Below are 23,683 nucleotides of genomic sequence, written 5' to 3' on the forward strand. Positions count from 1 at the left end.
CAGTGAACATGGGGCTCCGTGTAGAAAACTTCCCCCAGACCTCGCCTGTGCATCTTCTTCTGTGGCTCTGCTGAGAAAGTTATAGTGAGTATCGCCCTTGCTGTAAGTTCTGTGAGTCATTCTATCAAATTATTGAACTCACTGGGGGCAGTGAGGGCCAGCAGGGCCTGGTATCTGCCTATCTGGCAGTTGACTAGAATGGCAGGACTGAGTCTTTCTAAGCTGCAAAGACCCAGCGTTGGGTGGCTGGTAGGCAGAAGAGGCTGAGCAGGTGTTGTTTTATAAAGACCTACCTCCGGGTGGTTCGGGTCAAACAGACAGAAAACGTCACATGAGTGGCTGGTGTCAGAGATGAAGAAGTGGGAAACGGGGACGTGAGTTACCTTCCCAGTGTGGGATTTGGCCTTACATCTAATATTAACCTACCAGTTTAGCTGTTTTTTTCTTTTGTTGTTCATTCTTTTGCTGTCGTATTTAAGAATCCTTTGCCAAATCCAAGGTCATGAAGATTTACCCCTGTGTTTTCTTCCAAGAGTTTAATCGTTTTAGCTGTTTCCTATAACATTTTAAAATCTTTTAAAAACATTATTAATGATCGGCAACCCGAGTGAAGGTATCATCTTGCTTTTGTTAACTCTCCTTAATATTTCATTGTACAAACAGGTCAAAAGGTTATTTTGAAGAGCAGAATTAAAACAGCAACTTTAAAAGTATGTTTAATAAAACAAAGCCTGTTGGACAACTCTTAAACATATCGTTTCTACCTGGAAGGTTTGACAAATGTGAAAGTATACTTTAAAGCTAACTGGTCTTTTAAAAGAAGCCTGATAGATGAGGATTTTTCTCAGTGTCATTTTTGTAATTTATTCAGTTCTACAGTTTTAAAAGAAGAGACACTGCTCTTGGTTTCCTCAGCAATTCAGCATCAATGTCTACTTCCAGTGCTTTTACTCTAAATGCTCCATGCATTGCTCTCTGCCCAAGGAAAATACACCTGGCAAAGATGGGCAAAGCATATCATGTATTTCCAGTTCTACAGGGGAGGGACAAAAATATGGTATGAGACAAAATAATGACTGAAAACTTCCCAAATTTGCTGGAAAAAACGCCAATTTAAAAATCCAAAAAAAGCTCAGCAAACCTCAACCATGATAAATAAAAGGAAAACCTAGGCTTCATCTGAGTCTGAAATTCAAAGACAAATAGAGGAATTCTGAAAATAGCCACAGGAGCCAAGCACAATACACAGGGGGGAGTTAAGATAAAATGATGGCTTATTTCTCATCAAAACAACAGAAAGACAATGTAACAGCATCATAAAATACTTATAGAAATAAAAGTCGACCAGAATTCTACACCCAGCAAAACTATCTTTCGAAAACTGAAGATAAAATAAAGACTCAGAAAATCGTGGCCAGAAGCCCGCAGTACAAGAAACGTTCTGCAGACTGAAAGACAGTGACATCATATGGCAACTCCCATTCTGGAGGAAGAAATGAAGATCACCAAAATGATAAATATGCAAGTAAAAACAAATGATATATATATATATATATATTCTTTCAATAATTTATTTAAAAGACATGTGGCTATTTAAATTAAAAAAAAAAAAAAACACTATTACAGTATGGGGTTTCTGATATACATAAAAAACCTAACCGTAAAATAAAGGACAGGGTGGTAAATAAAACTATACCGAGGAAAGGATGCTGTATGTTTTATGTAATGCAGCACAGTCCTAACGCTCAAGTAGACTGATAAATGGGAAAATGTGTCTTATAATTACTCAAGCAAACACTACAAAATATAAAAAATCTAGAATAGTCAAATACATGGGGACAGAAAGCAGACGAGTGGCTACCAAGGCCCGGGAGGACAGGGAGAAGCGGAAGTTGTTGCTTCATGGGCAGAGTCGCTGTCTGGGAGGTGGAAAATTTTGGAAACAAATAGTGGTCATGTTTGCACAACCATGAGTGTGATTAGTACCAATGGACTGCACATTTGAAAACGGCAAAAATGGTGAATTTTATGTTGTGTGTGTTTTACCACAATAAAAATAGTTAAAGCACGTATACTTCCAAGAAAACCACTACAAAATATTTCAGAGAAAAATTAAAGGCCTAAATAAATGGAGATATAGACCATGTTACCACTTTGAAAAACTCAGTATTAAGATATTAATTCTCTCCAAACTGATCTATAGGCTCAAAACCCCAGCAGGATTTTTTTTTTTTTTTTTGTAGTAATAGACAAACTGATTTTAAAATATATATAGAAACTCAAAGGACCTAGAAAATCCAAAAATAGTTTTGAAAAGGGAAGACAAATTTAAATTTGTATGACTTTCAGCACATGATTCCAAGACTTGCTATAAAGCTACAGTAATCAAGACAGGAGGTATGGGTATAATGATGGAAATATACTTAAGCACAACAGTCCATATATGAGGTCAACTGATTTTCAACAAAGTTACCAATGTAATTCAATGGGGAAAGGATAGCCTTCAGTAAATGGTGCTGGAACAACCATATGGAAAAAATGAACTTTGACCCTCAGCTCCCTCCAGAGAAAAATTAACTGAAAATCTTAAACCTAAATATAAAAGTTCAACACTCTTAGAAAAAAAACATAGACAAGGCTCTCCACTCTCTTGCAGTAGGCAAGGATCTTTTAAACAAAAAACCACTAACCCCAAAAGAATAAAAATCCATAAACCAGATTTCATCATAATTAAAAAATTCTGTATTTTATAAGGCATTGTTAAGAAAACAAAAAAACAAGCCACAGACTGGGAGAAAATATTCAAAATTCATATACCTGAAAATAAAAAGTATACCCTATTATATTAAAAACAAATAAACAAAACCAACTCTTCCTTATCAATAAGACAAATAACTCCCCCTAAAATAGACAAAATACTTGAATAGACACTTCACAAAAGAAGATGGGCTAACAGCACATCAGAAGATACTCAACATTATTTGTTATTGAGGAAATGAAAATTGAAACCACAGTGAGATACCCCTACATACCCACTAGGATGGGTATAATTCAAAAGACTGATAATACCAAGTGTTGGTGAGGATGTGGAAAAACTGAACTTTCATACATTGCTGCTCGAAGTGTCCATGGCACAGTTACTTCAGAAAACAACTGAGCAGCTTCTTAAAGAGTTAAACATATACTTTAGCCAGCAATTCCACTCCTAGGTAGCTACCCAAAAGAGATGAAACTATACATGCACAGAGCCTTGTACTTGAATGTTCATGGCAGCATACTCATAATGGCCAAAAAGTAAAAATAACCCAAATGTCCATCAAGAACTGAATGTATAAAACAGGACTAGTACTCAAAATAATAAGGAACAAATCAGTGATACATGCAATAACATGGATGAATCTCAAAAACAGCATGCTGAGCTAGAGAAGCCAGACCCACGAGTACACATGGTTAGATCCCATTTGTAGGAAATTCTAGAGAAGATAATTTTAATCTACACTGACAGCAGATCAGTGATTGCCTGTGATTGGGAGTGTTTAGGGTAGGCTGGCTGTAAAGGGAAATATGGGGACTAATTGGGGTGATGGAAATGTCCTATATCCAGATTATCACGGTGGTGACATGAATATAAATATTTCTCAAAGTGCTCCAATTATAAACTTCAAATAAGTACATTTTACTGTATGTAAATTGTATCTCAATAAAGTTGATTTTCAAAAGATACCAATACAGTGCTTTCCAAGCAAGGTGGCAAGCGCTTGCTGAAACACTGATCCTTTTTCTTCAGGCTCATGCAGAGGGCAAGGAAAATCTGCCTGGATCCTTCAGCTGGGAGCAGTGTGCTCTTGCTCACCTCAGTGTAATTTTCTACAGGTGCTATAATATGCAAGTTGAAAAGCACTGACCTAAGGACATTTTAAAGTAGACCCCTCCCCCAGCCCTGTTCAAACATTGAAATAAAAAATTCTATACCTTAAGCACACTTATCAGTTTCTCTTTTGGTGCCTTCTCTCTCTTTAGAAAGTTGTATAAGTAGACATGGGCATTCGGGTTTGATGGGAACTTTTCATCATACGCATAATTGGTGAGGACCTCTCGGGCGCCATCTTGATCCCCATAGAATTCCAGCATCTACATAAAAATAAGTCGTAACAGCCTAGCTAGATTCTGTCAGATAGCTACGTAAAAGATAATAAACAAATTTACTGGTGGAGACTAAAGATCACGAAACTGACCAACAGTAACGCCAGTTTTTGCTTTCACCAGCATATATTACAAGCTTTATGGAACAGAGAAAATCACTTCTAACAAGGCTTACATGGTTTCCCATTTTGTCCTTATGATATTTTGCCATTGAAAAATGCAGCACCTTCAACCTAAGAACTGCTCCTGTAATAAGGGATAAAGTCCTCAAAGCAGGGCACCCTAACAACTGGAAAAAGATCACGTGATGCAACCAACCTCAGTGCCCTGCATAACTTCAGCCACAAAAGGAGCACATGGATCCTAACTTCTCTCACTTCGTCCCCGTCCTTACACAGAATTCCCAGATTCACCGGCATATAGTTTCAGAAAGTATCTTCTCACAGCACAATTACCACTTCGGCACTCATCAAACTTTTATCAAGCACATTATTTTCCAGGCTTATTTCTAGTGCCCAGTGTCAAGGCACTCTATCCTTCCACAAGGACTCGGGGATGTAAGGATACCATTATGAACAACACTGTGGCCTAGTTTCAGATTTTTCTGCTTTCCTTTTATAAACCTCATCAAATCATTAAAAAAAAAAAAAAACCATTCTGCTAGTCTTTTAAGCTTAACAACAGTAAAGAACTAAAATTTACAACTATACTTCTATTAATTTATTAGCATTTAGTCAAAGCAGGTTATCTAGGGGTGAAAATGAACACAAAGTAACATTAACGGCATTGTTTTTTTTTTTTTTTGGTAAAATAAATTATTCAGATGACTCAAAAAGAGAGACCATATTCTTTTTACTACAATTCTCTCCATTAGTTCTCTTCTGAAAAAAAAGATCAGGCACAGGCTTACCAAAAACATGAACTTAATAACACTTTATGCAAAGTCTACTTACCTCTACATAACTCTTCACGAAAGGGTCCCAAACTCCAGGAATCTGAATCAATGCGGACAGATTTACAGATGTCTTCCAGCTGTGGCTGCGCATATTCTGCGTTGCTGTGCCGTAAGCATAGTCTTCCTCATCTGCCCATGATAAGATTTGAAAAAGTCATTCAGTGTTGAGGACTTCTGCTCAATTAGTAACCAGAAAACTATCCACGAAGGAAAGCTCAGCCCTGCAGCTTCACTGCTGAATTGTAACAAACATCTAAAGGAAAATAATACTATTTAAGAAAACACACAAAATGGGAGAAAAAATTTGCAAATCACATATCTGATATAACTGCTAAGTGACTTGTATCTAGAATATATAAAGAGCTCTTACAAGTCAACAATAAAAAGACAAATAACCCAATTAAAATACGAGCAAAGGATCTGAACACACATTTCTCCAAGGAAAATACACAAATGGCCCCATAAACACATGAGGAGATGGGCAACATTATTAGACATTAAACCTGTTGCCGTCCAGTCGATTATGACTCATGGTGACCCTACAGGACAGAGTAGAACTGCTCCGTAGGGTTTCCAAGGACTGGCTGGTGGATTCAAACTGCCAACCTTTCGATTCACAGCCGAGCTCTTAACCACGGCATCATCACTAGTCATTAGGGAAACGCAAATTCAAAACCACAATGAAATAGCACTTCACACTGATTAAGATGGCTATAATACAAAGGACAGACAATAACAAGTGCTGGGAAAGATGTAGAGAAATTGGGACCCTCACATATGCTGGCGGCAACGTAAAATGCTGCAGCCACTTCGGAAAACAATTTGGAAGTTCCTCAAAAGATTAAACAGAGTAAAATTAAACAGGACCCACACCTCACACCATGCACAAAAACTAATTCCAAATGGATCAAAAATCTAAATGTACAACCTATAAAGATCACATAAGAAAAAACAGAATCAACCCTAGAGGCCCTAATACACGAAATTAACAGGATACAAACCATAATGAACAACGCACAAACTCCACAAGATGAGCTAGATAACCGTGATCTTCTAAAAATTAAACACTTATGCTCATCAAGACTTCACTAAAAGAGTAAAAAGAGAACCTACAGGCTGGGAAAAAATTTCTGGCTATTACAAATCCTACAAAGGTCTAATCTCTAAAATCTACAGGAAAATCCAGCACCTCTACAACAAAAACACAAATAATCCAATTAAAAAATGGGCAAAGGAAATGAACAGACACTTCAGTAAAGACATTCAAGCAGCGAAAAGGCACATGAGGAAATGCTCACAATCACTAGCCATTAGAGGAATCAAAATCAAAATCATGATGAGATACCATCTCACCCCAGCATTCCTGTAGTTGTTAGGTGCCCTCAAGTCGGTTCCGACTCATAGCGAACCTATGCACAACACTGCGAAACACTGCCCGGTCCTGCGCCATCCTTATAAATGTTGTTATGCTTGAGCTCATTGTTGCAGCCACTGTGTAAATCCACCTCGTTGAGGGTCTTCCTCTTTTCCGCTGACCCTGTACTCTACCAAGCATGATGTCCTTCTCCAGAGACTGATCCCTCCTGACATGTCCAAAGTATGTAAGACGAAGTCTCGCCATCCTTGACTCTAAGGAGCATTCCAGCCGCACTTCTTCTAAGACAGATTTGTTCTTTCTTTTGGCAGTCCATGGTATATTCAATATTCTTCACCAACACCACAATTCAAAGGCGTCAACTCTTCTTCGGTCTTCCTTATTCACTGTCCAGCTTTCACATGCATATGATGTGATTGAAAATACCATGGCCTGGGTCAGGCACACCTTAGTCTTCAGGGTGACATCTTTGCTCTTCAACACTTTGAAGAGGTGCTTTACAGCAGATTTACCCAATGCAACGCGTCTTTTGATTTCTTGACTGCTACTTCCATGGCTGTTAATTGTGGATGCAAGTAAAATGAAATCCTTGACAACTTCAATCGTTTCTCCGTTTATCATGATGTTGCTCGCCGGTCCAGTTGTGAGGATTTTTGTTTTCTTTATGTTGAGGTGTAAACCATACTGAAGGCTGTGGTCTTTGATCTTCATTAGTAAGTGCTTCAAGTCCTCTTCACTTTCAGCAAGCAAGGTTGTGTCATCTGCATAACGCAGGTTGTTAATGAGTCTTCCTCCATTCCTGATGTCCCCTTCTTCTTCATATAGTCCAGTTTCTCATATTATCTGTTCAGCATACAGATTAAGCAGGTATGGTGACAGAATACAACCCTGACGTACACCTTTCCTGACTTTAAACCAATCAGTATCCCCTTGTTCTGTCCGAACAACTGTCTCTTGATCTATGTAAAGGTTCCTCATGAGCACAATTAAGTGTTCTGGAATTCCCATTCTTCTCAGTGTTATCCATAGTTTTGTTATGATCCACACAGTCGAATGCTTCTGCATAATCAATAAAACACAGGTAAACATCCTTCTGGTATTCTCTGCTTTCAGCCAGGATCCATCTGACATCAGCAATGATATCCCTAGTTCCACGTTCTCTTCTGAAACCCGCCTGAATTTCTGGCAGTTCCCTGTCAATATACTGCTGCAGTCATTTTTGAAAGACTTTCAGCAAAATTTTGCTTGCGTATGATATTAATGATATTGTTCTATAATTGCCACATTTGGCTGGATCACCTTTCTTCAGAATAGGCATAAATATGGATCTCTTCCAATCAGTTGGCCAGGAAGCTGTCTTCCATATTTCTTGGCAGAGACGAGTGAGCACCTCCAGCGCTGCATCTGTTTCTTAAAACATCTCAATTGATATTCCATCAATTCCTAGAGCCTTGTTTTTCGCCAATACCTTCAGAGCAGCTTGGACTTTTTCCTTCAGTACCATCGGTTCCTGGTCATATGCCACCTCTCGAAATGGTTGAACATCGACTAATTCTTTTTGGTATAATGACTCTGTGTATTCCTTCTATCTTCTTTTGATGCTTCCTGTGTTGCTTAATATTTTCCCCATGGAATCCTTCACTATCGCAACTCGAGGCTTGAATTTTTTCTTCAGGTCTTTCAGATTGAGAAACACCGAGTGCGTTCTTCCCTTTTGGTTTTCCATCTCCAGCTCTTTGCACATGTCAAAATACTTTACTTTGTCTTCTCGAGAGGCCCTTTCAAATCTTCTGTTCAGTTCTTTTACTTCATCAATTCTTCCTTTTGCTTTAGATGCTCGACGCTCAAGAGCAAGTTTCAGAGTCTCCTCTGACATCCATCTTGGTCTTTTCTTTCTTTCCTGTCTTTTCAATGACCTCTTGCTTTCTTCATGGATGATGTCCTTGATGTCATTCCACAACTCGTCTGGTCTTCGGTCACCAGCGTTCAATACGTCAAATCTATTCTTCAGATGGTCTCTAAATTGAGGTGGGATATACTCAAGGTCATATTTTGGCTCTCATGGACTTGCTCTGATTTTCTTCAGTTTCTGCTTGAACTTGCATATGAGCAATTGATGGTCTGTTCCACAGTCGGCCCCTGGCTTTGTTCTGACTGATGACATTGAGCTTTTCCATCATCTCTTTCCAGAGATGTAGTCAATTTGATTTCTGTGTGTTCCATCCGGCGAGGTCCATGCGTGTAGTCACTGCTTATGTTGGTGAAAGAAGGTATTTGCAATGAAGGAGTCGTTGGTCTTGCAAAATTCTATCATTCGATCTCCAGCACTGTTTCTATCACCAAGGCCGGATTTCCCAACTACTGATCCTTCTTTGTTTCCAAATTTTGCCTTCCAATCGCCAGTAATTATCCATGCATCTTGATTGCATGTTCGATTAATTTCAGACTGCGGCAGCTGATAAAAATCTTCTATTTCTTCATCTTTGGCCCTAGTGGTTGGTGTGTAAATTTGAATAACAGTCGTATTAACTGGTCTTCCTTGTAGGCGTATGGATATTATTCTATCACTGACAGCACTGTACTTCAGGACAGATCTTGCAAGGTTCTTTTTGACGATGAATGTAACACCATTTCTCTTGGAGTTGTCATTCCCAGCATAGTAGACCATATGATTGTCTGATTCAAAATGGCCAATACCAGTCCATTTCAGCTCACTAACGCCTAGGATATCAATGTTTATGTGTTCCACTTCATTTTTGACGATTTCCAATTTTCCTAGATTCATATTTCATACATTCCAGGTTCCGATTATTAATGGATGTTTGCAGCTGTTTCTTCTCATTTTGAGTCATGCCACATCAGCAAATGAAGGTCCCGAAAGCTTTACTCCATCCACGTCATTAAGGTCAACTCTACTTTCAGGAGGCAGCTCTTCCCCAGTCATCCTTTGAGTGCCTTCCAACCTGGGGGGTTCTTCTTCCAGCACTATATCAATGTTCCGCTGCTATTCATAAGGTTTTCACTGGCTAATGCTTTTAAGAAGTAGACTGCCGGGTCCTTCTTCCTAGTCTGTCTTAGTCTGGAAGCTCAGCTGAAACCTGTCCTCCATGGGTGACCCTGCTGGTATCTGAATATTGGTGGCATAGCTTCCAGCATCACAGCAACACACAAGCTCCCACAGTATGACAAACTGACAGACACGTGGGGGCCAGCACCAATCAAAAACACAGAAAATAACAAATGTTGGAGAGACTGTGGGGAAATTGGAACTCTTACGCACTGCTGGTGGGAATGCAAAATGGTACAACCATTTTCAAAAAACGATATGGCGCTTCCTTAGAAAACTAGAAAAATAAATACCGTACATTCCAGCAATCCCACTCCTAGGAATATATCCTAGAGAAATAAGAGTTGTCACACAAATAGACATGTGCACAGCCATGTTCACTGCAGCACTGTCCACAATAGCAAAAAGATGAAAACAACCTAGATGCTCATCAACAGAAGAATGGATAAACAAACTATGTGTCCTGGACGGAACTCTATCCTCCCAAAAGCGTGTGTATCAACTTGCTTAGGCCATGATTGCCAGTATTGTGTGGTTGTCTTCCATTTTGTGACTGTAATTTTATGTTGAAAGGATTAAGGTAGGATTCTAACACCACCCTACTCAGGTCACATCCCTGATCCAAGGTAAAAGGGGTTTCCCTGGGATATGGCCTGTATCACCTTTTCTCTCTCAAGAGATAAAGGGAAGCAAACAGAGAGTTGTGAGCCTCACACCACCAAGAAAGCAGCACCAGTGCCATAACTGGATATCCATCTGCAAAAAAATGAAACAAGACCCATACCTCACTCCATGCACAAAAACTAACTCAAAATGGATCAAAGACCTATATATAAAATCTAAAACGATAAAGATCATGGAAGAAAAAATAAGGACAACGTTAGGAGCCCTAATACATGGCATAAACAGTATAGAAAACAATATAAAGAACATAGAATAAAAACTAGATAACTGGGAGCTCCTAAAAATCGAACACTTATGCTCATCCAAAGACTTCACCAAAAGAGTAAAAAGACTACCCACAGACTGGAAAAAAGTTTTTAGCTATGACATTTCTCATCAGCGCCTGATCTCTAAAATCTACATGATACTGCAAAAACTCAACCGCAAAAAGACAAATAACCCAATTAAAAAAAGGGCAAAAGACATGAACACACACTTCACTAAAGAAGACATTCAGGCAGCTAACAGATATATGAAGAAATGTTCACAGTCATTAGCCATTAGAGAAATGCAGATCAAAACTACAATGAGATTTCATCTCACTCCAGCAAGGCTGGCATTAATCCAAAAAACACAAACTAATAAATGTTGGAAGGGCTGTGGAGAGATTGGAACACTTCTATACTGCGGTGGGAATGTCAAATGGTACAACCACTTTGGAAATCGAGCTGGCGCTTTCTTCAAAAGCTAGAAATAGAACTACCATACGATCCAGCAATCTCACTCCTTGGAATATATCCTAGAGAAATAAAAGCCTTTACACGAAGAGATTTATGCACACCCATGTTTATTGCAGCACTGTTTACAGTAGCCAAAACATGGAAGCAACGAAGGTGCTCATCAATGGATGAATGCATAAATAAATTATGGTATATTTCACAAAATGGAATACTACGCATCAATAAAGAACAGTGAGGAATCGGTGAAACATTTCATAACATGGAGGAACCTAGAAGGCATTAAGCTGCGTGAAATTAGTCAGCTGCAAAAGGACAAATATTGTATAAAACCACTATTATAAGAACTTGAGAAATAGTTTAAACTGAGAAGAAAACATTCTTTTGTGGTTATGAGGGGGGGAGGGAGGAAAGGTGGGAGAGGGGTATTCACTAATTAGTAGGAAAGAACTACTTTAGGTGACGGGAAAGACAGCACACAATACAGGGGAGGTCAGCACAACTGGACTAAACCAAAGAAGTTTCCTGAATAAACTGAATGCTTCGAAGGCCTGCGTAGCAGGGGCAGGGGTCTGGGGACCACGGTTTCAGGGGACATCTAAGTCAACTGGCATAATAAAATCTATTAATAAAACATTCTGCATCCCACTTTGAAGAGTGGCGTCTGGGGTCTTCAACCCTAGCAAGCAGCCGTCTGAGATGCATCAATTGGTCTCAACCCACCTGGATCAAATAAACCCTAGCAAGCACCCATCTAAGATGCATCAATTGGTCTCAACCCACCTAGATCAAAGGAGAATGAAGAATACCAAGGACACAAGGTGATTACGAGCCCAAGAGACAGAAAGGGCCACATGAACCAGCAAATACATCATCCTGAGACCAGAAGACCTAGATGGTGCCCGGCTACCACCGATGACTGCCCGAACAGGGAACATAACAGAGAATCCCTGATGGAGCTGGAGAACAGTGGGATGCAGACCCCAAATTCTCACAAGACCAGACCTAATGGTCTGACTGAGACTGGAAGGACCCTGGTAGTCATGGCCCCCAGACCTTCTGCTGGCCCAGGACAGGAACCATTCTGGAAGCCAACTCTTCAGACGGAGAATGGACCGGACAATGGGTTGGAGAGGGATGCTGGTGAGGAGTGAGCTTCTTGGATCAGGTGGACACTTGAGACTATGTTGGCGTCTCCTGCCTGGAGGGGAAATGAGAGGGTGGAGGGGGTTAGAACCTGGCGAAAAGGACACGAAAGGAGAGAGTGGAGGGAGAGAGCAGGCTGTCTCATCAGGGGAAGAGTAATTGGGAGTGTGTAGCAAGGTGTATATGGGTTTTTGTGTGAGAGACTGACTTGATTTGTAAACTTTCACTTAAAGCACAATAAAAAGTATTTAAAAAAAAAAAGAAAGCAGCACCGGGAGCAGAGCATGTCCTTTGGACCTCAGGTTCCTGCACTGAAATACTCCCAGGCGAAGGGAAGAACAATGGCAAGGACCTTCCTCCAGAGCCGACAGAAAAAGCCTTCCCTTGGAGCTGGCGACTGAATTTGGACTTCTAGCCTACCGGACTGTGAGAGAATAAAATTTCCACCTGTGGTATTTCTGTTACAGCAGCACTAGGTGACTAAGATACTACGTTACATACACACAATGGAGTACTGTACAACGATAAAGAACAACGACAAATCTGCAAAGCATCTCACAACATGGATGAATCTGGAGGGCGTTACGCTGAGTAAAATAAGTCAATCACAAAAGGACAAATATTGTATGAGACTGAGACAGATAGGGTTAACTGTGCTGGTGAAACAAAAGAGCTGTTAAAAGGTTGCCATCTAAAAGCTGGGTCAACAAGAACCACATCCTGTCAACAAGAGATAAGGCTCAAACAACCAGTGAATTACTATCTCCTTCTTGGTGTCCCTTCCCCCTTTACAGGCTCCCACATGCGCAGAAGAAAGCGTGACCACTGTTTAACCTTCCTTGGCCCTTCAAAGATGGTGATGCAGTGCCAAAGATCAGGGCGCTTGTGCTATATCCCATAATAAGTGATGCCAAGGGCTGCCGAGAGGACTCCATCTTGACTATTAGTGGGTTCCATCTTGGATTCCAGATGCGCAGGCAACCTAATTAACATGCACCGCCATTCTGAGAAGTGCCCGCCCCTTGAAAGAAGCCCACTAAATATTCACTATTGTCTCCACCAAACCCATATAAGCCCTAGCCCTGCTTCCCTTTTCAAGTCAGTCTTTTGGAGAGGCTTAGATCCCCGCTGATTCCTTTTTCTTGAGTCAAGCAAAATAAAACTTGCTGAAGATAAAGCTTGTCTTTCGTGTGTATTCTCACTCAGGAAAAGACAAGGACCCTTTGTGTCAGGTTGCCAGCTGGTAACAAGACCACTACTATAACTTACACACAAAAAGAAATAGTCTTTGATGGTTACGAGGGAGGGGAGGAGGACAAATGGAAAAACATTAAATAGATAATAGATAAGTGGTAACTTTGGTGAAGGGTAAGGCAGTACACAATACTGGGGAAGCCAGCAAAATTTATCCAAGGCAAGGTCACGGAAGCTCCACAGACACATCCAAACTCCCTGAGGGGCCGAATTACTGGGCTAAGGGCTGTGGGGATCATGGTCTCAGAGAACATCTAGCTCAACTGGCATAACATAGTTTATAAAGAAAATGTTCTACATTCTACTCTGGTGAGTAACATCTGGTGTCTTAAAAGACTGTGATTGGCCATCTAGGATACTCCACTGGTCTCAACCCTTTGGGAGCAAGAAAGAGTGAAGAAAACTAAAGATACAATGGAAAGATTAGTCCAAAGGACTAATGGACCACATCTACCATGGCCTTCACCAGACTGAGCCCAGTACAACTAGATGGTGCCCAGCTACCACCACTGACTGCTCTGACAGGGTCCCAGACAGAGCTGGAGAAAAATACAGAACAAAATTCTAACCCAAAAGGAAAGACCAGGCTTGCTGGCCTGACAGAGACTAAAACCCTGAGAGTAGGAGCCCTGGACACTGTTTCCGCTCAGTAATGAAGTCACTCCTGAGGTTCACCCTTCAGCCAAAGATTGAACAGGCCCATAAAACAAAACAAAACCAGAGGAGCACACCAGCCCTAGGGGAAGGACTAGAAGGCACGAGGGGACAGGAAAGCTGGTAATAGGGAACCCAAGGTTGAGAAGGGAGTGTTGACATGTCGTGGGGTTGTTAACCAGTGTCATAAAACAATATGTGTACTGTTTAATGAGAAACTAGTTTGTTCTGTAAACCTTCACCTAAAGCACAATTAAAAAAAAATGTTCTACATTTGAGTTTGGTGAGTAGCATCTGGGGTCTTAAAAGACTTTGGGCAACCATCTAAGATACTCCACTGGCCTTACCCCTTCCACTAGCCTCACCCCTTTGGGAGCAAGGGAGAATGAAGAAAACAAAAGACACAAGGGAAAGATTAGTCTGAAGGACTAATGGACCACACTTACCACAGCCTCCACCACACTGAGACCAGTACAACTAGATGGTGCCAGGGTACCATCACTGACTGCTCTGGCAAGGATCACAATAGAGGGTCCTGGACACAGCTGGAGAAACGCAGAATAAAATTCTAACTCACAAAAAAAGATCAGACTCACTGGCCTGACACAAACTGGAGAAACCCCTTTTAGCTCAGTAATGAAGTCACTCCTGAGGTTCACACTTCAGCCAAAGATTAGACAGGCCCATAAAACAAAATGAGACTAAAGGGGCACACCAGCCCAGAGGCAAGGGCTAGAAGGCAAGGGGGGGACAGGAAAATTGGTAATAGGGAACCCAAGGTTGAGAAGGGGAGAGTGTTGACATATCACGAGGTTGTTAATCAATGTCGTAAAACAACATATGTACCAACTATTTAATGCAAAGCTAGTTTGTCCTGTAAACCATCTAAAATACAATAACAACAACAACAAAAAAAGGTTAAACAGAGTTACCATATGACCCAGCAATTTCACTGCTAGGTATATACCCAAGAGATATGAAAACATATGTCAATTTTAAAAATAAAAAACCTGAAGATCTCCAACAAAGTATTTTCCTACAGAAGAGGGCCTCCAGTCACTGAGTGTGTCAAATGCAATAACCTGTACATGAAGGTTCACAGCAGCATTATTCATAACACCCAAAAGGCAGAAACAACCCAAATGTCCATCAACTGATGAACGGATCAATAAAATGAGGTATAACCATACAGTGGAATATTATTTGGCCCTAAAAAGTGAAGTACTAATACATGCTACAGCACGCACAACCTTGAATATATGCTAAGTGAGATAAGCCAGTCACACAAGACCTCAACACTATACGATTCCATTTGTATGAAACGCCCTGAATAGACAAATCTACAGAGACAGTAAGTAGATTAGTGATTGCCTAGGGCTAAGAGGTTTGGTGGGGTGGCAGAAATCGAGAGAAACTGTTAAAGGTTTCCTTTTGGGGGTTGATAAAAAGGTTCTAAATTTGATTATGATGATGGTTGCACAACTCTGGGAATAGGCTAAAAAAACACTGAGTTATACACTTGAAATGGGTGAACCATATGGTATGTGATTATATCTCAATAAAGCACTCACTAAAAAAAAAAAAAAAATGAGATACCACTACACCCAACAAATGGGCTAATATGAAAAATCTGGGAATAACTAGTGTTGAGGAGAATATAGACAAGAAAAGTCTCCCTGGACTACTTCAGGGAGAGCTTAGCACATTGTCTACCAAGACTGCGGACACCCCTGCTCTAGAACTCGGCACTCCTAGAACACGTTTATGTGCACCAGTACACATGCCCATGAATGTCAAAGCGGCATTATTTTTAACAGCCCAAAACTATTAAAAACTTAAAAAGCCATCAGTAATAGAAAGAATAAATAATTGTGTGAATATCATACAAAAAAAAAATTCTACAGTAATAAAAATGAACAAGCTAGAGCTACATTCAACAATACGGATAGATCGTAAAAGCAATGTTCATTAAACAAAAGACGCAAGGCCCAAAAGCATACAGGCAGTATGAATTCAAACATAACTTCAGAAACAGGCAAAACTAACTTACACTGTTTAAGGATGCACACACGAGTCGCAAAGAAAAGCCAGTGAGTGATTACTATAATGACCAGGACAGCGGTTTTCTCGGGGGCATTCTGAATAAGGAGACTGCACAAATGCCTTACAAGATTGTCATGATGAAGACAGCATTTCAGGAGTGTCTTGGGAGAGACCATGGACAAGAAAAGGGAAGGGAATTGAGATTAGTAGAGTCTACATGTCCAGAGACTACATGCCTTCAGCTAAGAAAATACTGCTCGTCACAAACAGGGTGATAAACACCTGGACCGAGATTTGGATGGGGATGTGAAGACAGACAGTAGTTAATCCTCTACTTTTTTTATGTAATTACAGAAAAACCATATAAGAGAAGAAATGTGCAGAGAACCACACAGCTCCAACAAATGTAAATCTGTCGGGAGGAGAAGGTGACGTCACCCCTGAAGGTGTGAGAAAGGGAACCTGGTCCCAGAAGTAAGGACACCTGTTCAATTCCTGTGGTGGGTAAACCAAGGAAACTGTCTGCTATGATCTTTGTATGAAAGAAAAGGACTTTATCTTGCCATGCTCTTTAAACATACTGTCTTGAGAAACAACATCATAAAACAAACACCATTCTAAACACATGGAAATATTTATTACCTGCAGTAACACCTGTTGAAGAGAATTTGTAGCTTTTCATGAATTCAGGTTTTAAAAAATAAAATGTCATGAACTTAATTTATGAACCATCTAAAAAACGGAAAGGCTTTTTGATGTGTCAGAAATATTATAAAAGATGATCAAGAAGTTTATGTTAATAGAACTGTCAATTCTCTGTCATATCTGAGTAAGGTAGGTTTGGAAGCAGAGGGGATTTACCACGTTACTTCTTAAAATTCCTTCTGCCCCTATGATTCAGTCTCATCACCCTAAGAAAAAGCTCACTCACTGTCACTCACCAAGCTTAGACAACTCCATCTTCTTCTTAGACCAGGTATAATACTGCAAAAGCCCTTTATAGGCCTGAACAAGGTTGATTAATATATCCTGGGAAGACGACTTTTCACCGTATCTCCATGTCTCTGCCTGGCTTAGACTTCTGTTTGCATCCTCGAGCATCCCGTGATGTAGGAGGTACAACGCATGTTGTAAAGAGATCTGCAACAACAATAGTACAGACAACCATTAGCCAAAAAGCTCTCACTGTCCACTGAATGGTTAACAGACAACACATGCTGGGCTAAGACCTTGGTAGGATACAAATGACGTAACAACATGGTCTCTGTGATCAAAGTTTTTATGTAGCCTGGAAGGAAACACAAACATGAAACAATTAAAATGATGTAAATAAGAACTAAATTATATAAACATACAAACAGGAGACAGTGTGACAGAGTGACTGACACAGATAAACAAAGAGAAGGTATTTTCAGTCAGAGAACAAGGAGGGCAAGTGGAAACCAAGAATTAAATGATCAACGCTACGTTCCTTCAGCTTCTTTTACTTGCTCAGGTGTCTTCCATCTTTCTGCCTAGGCTTTTTACAGTATTACCTACCGTTATCAGTGAAACGAGCAACTAAAAAAAATTACACTCCAAATGTAAATTCGTAAAGCCCACTCTCACCTTTAAGTAATTCATGACACCAATGTTTTTCATCCGGTCAGCAAAGGTACTGAAAGTCTCCACATTGCTCTTGGGATGATAATAGAGAATCTCACTTCCAAGCCTCCATATAATCTGTCAAAGCAGAAATCACCACCAAAATGTAAAATCTTCGCCTTAACCAACTTCTAAGAAAGCTATTTTTAAATTTCTTTTTCTGGTTATAATATTTAAAATCCTATCATTTATTTTCCTAGATATCACTATTAACACTTTACTGTGCTTTACCCAGTGAAGCTATTATGATAAAATCATTTCACTTGATTAATATTAAAATACAGGTAGTCTCCAATTTACGACCTATTTGAGTTACATCAAACTGCACTTACAAACAACTTTTTTTTTTTTTTCTACTTCTGTTAGTAATATGGAAACCCTGGTGGCATAGTGGTTAAGTGCTATGACTGCTAACCAAGAGGTTAGCAGTTCGAATCTGCCAGGGGCTCCTTGGAAACTCTATGGTGCAGTTCTACTCTGTCCTATAGGGTCGCTATGAGTCAGAATCAACTCAACAGCAGTGGGTTTGGTTAGTAATATGTCCTGCATACAATTTTGTAGCACGTAATTCGCTGATGTTATCATTCTCAGGTGTTCACTCGCGGATGTTCAATGTTATGATTTACCATTCAAAAAGTGCCGACTATACCGCCATATAGCAGACTATGGCAATAATAATGAAAACTTAAAAAAAAATTGAGGTATTCAACTTATGTCAGAACCAACCTACAATGGAGCTGTTGGAACAGAACACTGTCATAAGTTGGGGACTACGTGTACTCAAAAAACCAAAACCAAACCTATTGGTGTTAAGTCAATTCTGACTCATAGCTACCCTATAGTACAGAGTAGAGCGGTACCATAAAGTTTTCTAGGAGCGCCTGGTGGATTCGAGCTAGCGACCTTTCCGTTAGCAGCCGCAGCTCTTAACCACTATGCCACCAGTACTAGATAACTATAATTAATCAACTGCCATCAAGTCAACCCTGATTCATGGCAAATCCGTGTGTGTCAGAGTAGAACTGTGCTCCACAGGGTTTTCAATGGCTGATTTTTGGGAAGCAAATCACTAGGCCTTTCTTCTGAGGTGCCTCTGGGTTGACTCAAGCCTCCAAACTTTTGCTTAGCAGTCAAGTACTCAACAGTCTGCACAACCCAGGGACACCAGGTCACTGTAACACTATGGTTTTTAAATAAGTAGTTTAACGAAGGTAGGTGATTAGGCTACATATTGAAGATTTTTTTTAATTTTCATTACAAGGAAGAATATAAAGGTGAGAAAACCTGTATTATGGTAAGATTAGCTCTTCACTGTTCTTGGCCTCATCTTTATTATCTGCAAAATGAGGACAATGAGCTAGATCTTTTCTTAAATCCCTTCAAGCTCTATAATTCGTCAATAAATTATATCTATATTTATAGAACTCTAACTTCAGAATTTTAATCAACAATGGATAAATTTTAATAAAAAAAAAATTTTCTCCCCAGGTCACCAGAACTTTGGGTGACAGAGCTGGAGCTCTTCTTTTTCATGGGAGTGAATCTCTGTTTTTCCCTTACCACAGTTTAAACCATTCCAATATCAACTTCAGAGTAGATTTAAGAGCTGAATTGCAAAAAGTTATTAAATCATTTCTATAAGCACACATACTGTTTATCTGGTGTAACTGTAACACTCATGTTCCCAACTGAAGAAGATCAATCCTGATTTTGTTTGTAGACTACCAAATTGTAGCATTTGGGAGCTTACAGAAAACCTGGAGCTCATCTATCACATTTCTCAAACCTAGCTGGCCGCTCGTTAAAAATAAACATTCTAATGATTCAGATTCTGATTCTGTAAGACTAGGGTGAAGCACAGGAATCTGTATTTTCAACAAAAAGCCCAGATGATTCAAACACACACAAACAATTGTCTGGAAATCACTGATTCAATTCTTCTATTTTACAAAACAAATTCGGGACAAAAAGAGCCTGTAACGTGTTCAATGTTTAAAAGCTATAGGTAACCTTAGTCCGAAAACTTTTCAATCAATGGTGAAATTGTTTTCTTGGCTCTAGTAGATATCTAACTGATGCTACACTTACTACGTTGTTGTTATTGTTGTTAGGTGCCATCGAATCGGTTCTGACTCATAGCGACCCTATGCACACTACAACACTTCCCAGCCCTGCACTATCCTTACAATCGTTGTTATGCTTGAGCTCATTGTTACAGCCACTGTGTCAATCCACCTCGTTGAGGGTCTTCCTCTTTTCCACCGACCATGTCCTTTGCCAAGCACAATGTCCTTCTACAGGGACTGATCCCTCCTGATAACATGTCCAAAGTACATAAGACACAGTCTTGCCATCCTTGCTTCTAAGGAGCATTCTGGTTGTACTTCTTCCAAGACAGATTTGTTCACTCTTTTGGCAGTCCATGGTATATTCAATATTCTTCCCCAACACCACAATTCAAAGGCATCAATTCTTCCGTCTTCCTGATTCACTGTCCAGCTTCCACGTGCATATGATGCGACTGCAAATACCATGGCTTGGGTGAGGCGCAGCTTAGTCTTCAAGGCACAACTCACAATGAGAAGAAATAGCTGCAAACATCCTTTAATAATCAGGACTGGGAATGTACAAAGTATGAATCTAGGAAATTTGGAAATCATCAAAAAGTGAAACGGAACACATAAACATCGATATCCTAGGCATTAGTGAGCTGAAATGGACTGGTATCAGCCATTCTGAATCGGGCAATCTGTACAGTCTACTATGCTGGGAATGACAACTTGAAGAGGAACAGTGTTGCATTCATCATCAAAAAGAACATTTCAGGATCCATCCTGAAGTACAACGCTGTCAGTGATAGGATAATATCCACACAGCTACAAGGAAGGCCAGTTAATACGACTATTATTCAAATTTAGGCACCAACTACTAAGGCCAAAGATGAAGAAATAGAAGATTTTTATCAGGTGCTGCAGTCTGAAATTGATCGAACACGCAATCAGGATGCATTGATAATTACTGGTGACTGGAATGCGAAAAGTAGAAAACAAAGAAGGATCAGTAGTTGGAAAACATGGCCTTGGTGGTAGAAACAACACTGGAGATGAAATGATAGAATTTTCCAAGACCAACGACTTCTTCATTACAAATATCTTCTTTCACCAACATAAACGGCGACTATACACATAGGCATTAAACTGACTACATCTGTGGAAAGAGACGATGGAAAAGCTCAGTATCATCTGTCAGAACAAGGCCAGGGGCCGACTGTGGAACAGACCATCAATTGCTCATATGCAAGTTCAAGCAGAAACTGAAGAAAATCATGGCAAGTCCACGAGAACCAAAATATGACCTTGAATATATCCCACCTCAATTTAGAGACCATCTGAAGAATAGATTTGATGTACTGAACACTAGTGACCGAAGACCAGATGAGCTGTAGAATGACATCAAGGACATCATACATGAAGAAAGCGAAAGGTCATTGAAAAGACAGGGAAGAAAAAAAGACCAAGATGGATGTCGGAGGAGAGTCTGAAACTTGCTCTCGAATGTCGAGCAGCTAAAGCAAATGCAAGAAAGGATGAAGTAAAAGAACTGAAGATTTCAAAGGGCGGCTCGAGAAGACAAAGTATTTTAATGACATGTGCAAAGAGCTGGAGATGGAAAACCAAAAGGGAAGAACACACTCGGCGTTTCTCAAGCTGAAAAACAGTTACTGTATTAATTAAAAAAAAGAAAAAAAAAAAAACAAACCCGTTGCCCTCAAGTTGACTCCAACTCACAGGAATCCTAATGGACAGGGCAGAACTGCCCCGTACAGTTTCCAAGGAGTGCCTGGTGGATTCGAACTGCTGACCTTTTGGTGAGCTGCTGAGCTCTTAACCACTGCACTGCCAGGCTTCCCCTGTATTAACAGAAGCTATTTAAGATATTCATGTGTACTGTGTGTGTGAACTGTCTTTGCTGAACAGCTTTAACAGTATATGGGAGATGGTGCTCTAGAGGCCTGGGATATACCAAATTCCTGCCCTTGTGCAATATACATTCTATCGTGAAGACAGAATCAACAATCAAGAAACATAAATTATGTAATAGCTCAGAAAGCGACAAATGTTGTGGAAAAAATAACGCAGCAAGGGGCCTGAAAAGTAAAGAGGTAGGGAGGATCAGGAAGAATGGTTAGGGGGTCAGGAGTGTCAGTTAGTCAATGGGAGCGGGCAGCACAGAATTACAATTTGAAATAGAAGAGTCATGGTAGGTCTCGTTAAGGAGGGGACTTGAAGGAGGCAGCCAGAGTGGCAGCCGAAGAAAGGCCTTTCCAAATAAAGAAAAGATGGGGGAAAAGCAATCAGGCAAGAATATGCCTGGCCTGTTCAGGTAACAAGGCCAGTGAGGCTGAAGCACAATAAAGAAAGGGAGAAAGAGAAGTCAGAGAGGTCAAAAGGCGGAAGGGAGTGATCAGGTCATGTTGGAACTTACCGACGATTATAAGGACTTTGGGTTTTACTCTGGGTGAAATGGGAAACTATTAGTGTTTTCAGCGGAGGTGTGACATGATCTGACTTACGTTTTGAAAAGATCACTCTGCAACATTAGTCATTAGGGAAATGCAAATCAAAGCCACAATGAGATATTACTTCATGCCCACTGGATGACTAAACTCAGACAGACTATAAGTACTGGGAATGATGTGAAAAGATTGGAACCCTCACTCACTGCTGGTGGGAATTTAAAATGGTGCAGCCACTTAGGAAAAGAGCCTGGAAGTTGCTCAAAAGGTTACAGAGTTATCATAAGACAGAGCAATCCCACTCCTAGGTACACACCGAGAGAAATGAATGCATACATCCATACAAAAACTTGTCCATGACTCCTAGCAGCATTATTCATTATATCCAAAAAGTGGAAACAATGCAAAAGTCCATCAATTGATGAATGGATAAATAAAACGCGGTATAGGCATACAATGGAATATTATTCAGTCGTAAAAAGGAATAAAGTACTGATGCACGCTACAACATGCACGAATCTTGAAAACACTATGCTAAGTGAAAGAAGCCAGTCATAAAATACCATATATCAAATGGTTCCATTTGTATGAAGTGTCCAGAATATGCAAATCTAGAGACAGAAAAGAGATCAGCGATTGCCAGGGGCTGAGTATGGCGAGTGAGGAGTAACTGCTAAAGGGTGCAAGGATTCTTTTTAGAGGAATGAAAATGTTCTAAATTGATTGTAGTGATGGTTACACAACCCTGTGAATAAACTAAAAACAAAACAGTGAACTGACATCTTAATGGGTGAGCTGTATGTTACGGGAATTATATCTCAAATAAAGCTGATTAAAAACAGTGGGGGATCACTCTGATTGTTGTGCTGAAAATAGACAGGGGTGGGGAAGAGGGAAAGCAGTCATCCAGGTGAGGTGACAGTGGCTGGGAACAAGGTACAGCAAAGGAGGGGGTGAGAAGTACTTAGATTACAGTATTTTGAAGGTACAGCTAACAGGATTTTCTGATGGTTTGGTTAGGGAGTATGGGAGAGAAAAGGATGACTCCAGAATTTTCAGCCCTAGCAACTACATAAAGAAAAAATAAAGTAACCACCTGAAGTAAGGAAGATCGGGCTTAAGGGAGAAGACCAGAAGTTCCATTTCAGACACAGTATTTTTATTTTTTTTTTATAATATATTAGTTAGGATAATACGATCATTAAATATCCAAGTGGTGATGTGGGGTGTAGACAGCTGGATACAGGAATCTGGAAATAAACAGTGAAGTCAGGGCCAGAGATATAGGACTGAGACTCACGAGCAATAGATATTTAAGGTGATGAAACTGAATGAGATAATCAAGTGAGTAAACATCAGGAAGAGGACAAAGGATTGAGCCCTGGGGCACTCCCAAGCCAAAAGGCCAGGGAGAAGAGCAGCAACCAGAAAAGAGGACTGAAGAATAGTCAGTGAAGTAGGAGAGAAAATGAAGAGAAAGTGCAAT

At 40.1% G+C, this 23,683-nt stretch overlaps 1 protein-coding gene across 3 annotated transcripts in view; it reads right to left on the reverse strand.

The window, feature by feature from the left end:
• TAF1A (TATA-box binding protein associated factor, RNA polymerase I subunit A) overlaps positions 1 to 23,683 on the reverse strand; it is a 38,740-nt gene that overhangs the window by 9,732 nt on the left and 5,325 nt on the right. For 2 of the 3 annotated variants that reach the window (XM_049868033.1, XM_049868032.1), the window contains exons 4-7: positions 17,646 to 17,759; positions 16,979 to 17,177; positions 5,097 to 5,227; positions 3,973 to 4,131 (exon numbers count right to left, since the gene is read on the reverse strand). In XM_049868033.1, coding sequence (XP_049723990.1) covers positions 3,973 to 4,131; positions 5,097 to 5,227; positions 16,979 to 17,177; positions 17,646 to 17,759 — 603 coding nt within the window. Of the gene's footprint in view, positions 1 to 3,972; positions 4,132 to 5,096; positions 5,228 to 16,978; positions 17,178 to 17,645; positions 17,760 to 19,867; positions 23,349 to 23,683 lie in introns of those variants that run through there. The other variant, XM_049868034.1, reaches the window with a different exon arrangement.

Source organism: Elephas maximus, chromosome 24 (assembly GCF_024166365.1).
Source record: "Elephas maximus indicus isolate mEleMax1 chromosome 24, mEleMax1 primary haplotype, whole genome shotgun sequence".
Classification (NCBI taxonomy): domain Eukaryota; kingdom Metazoa; phylum Chordata; class Mammalia; order Proboscidea; family Elephantidae; genus Elephas; species Elephas maximus.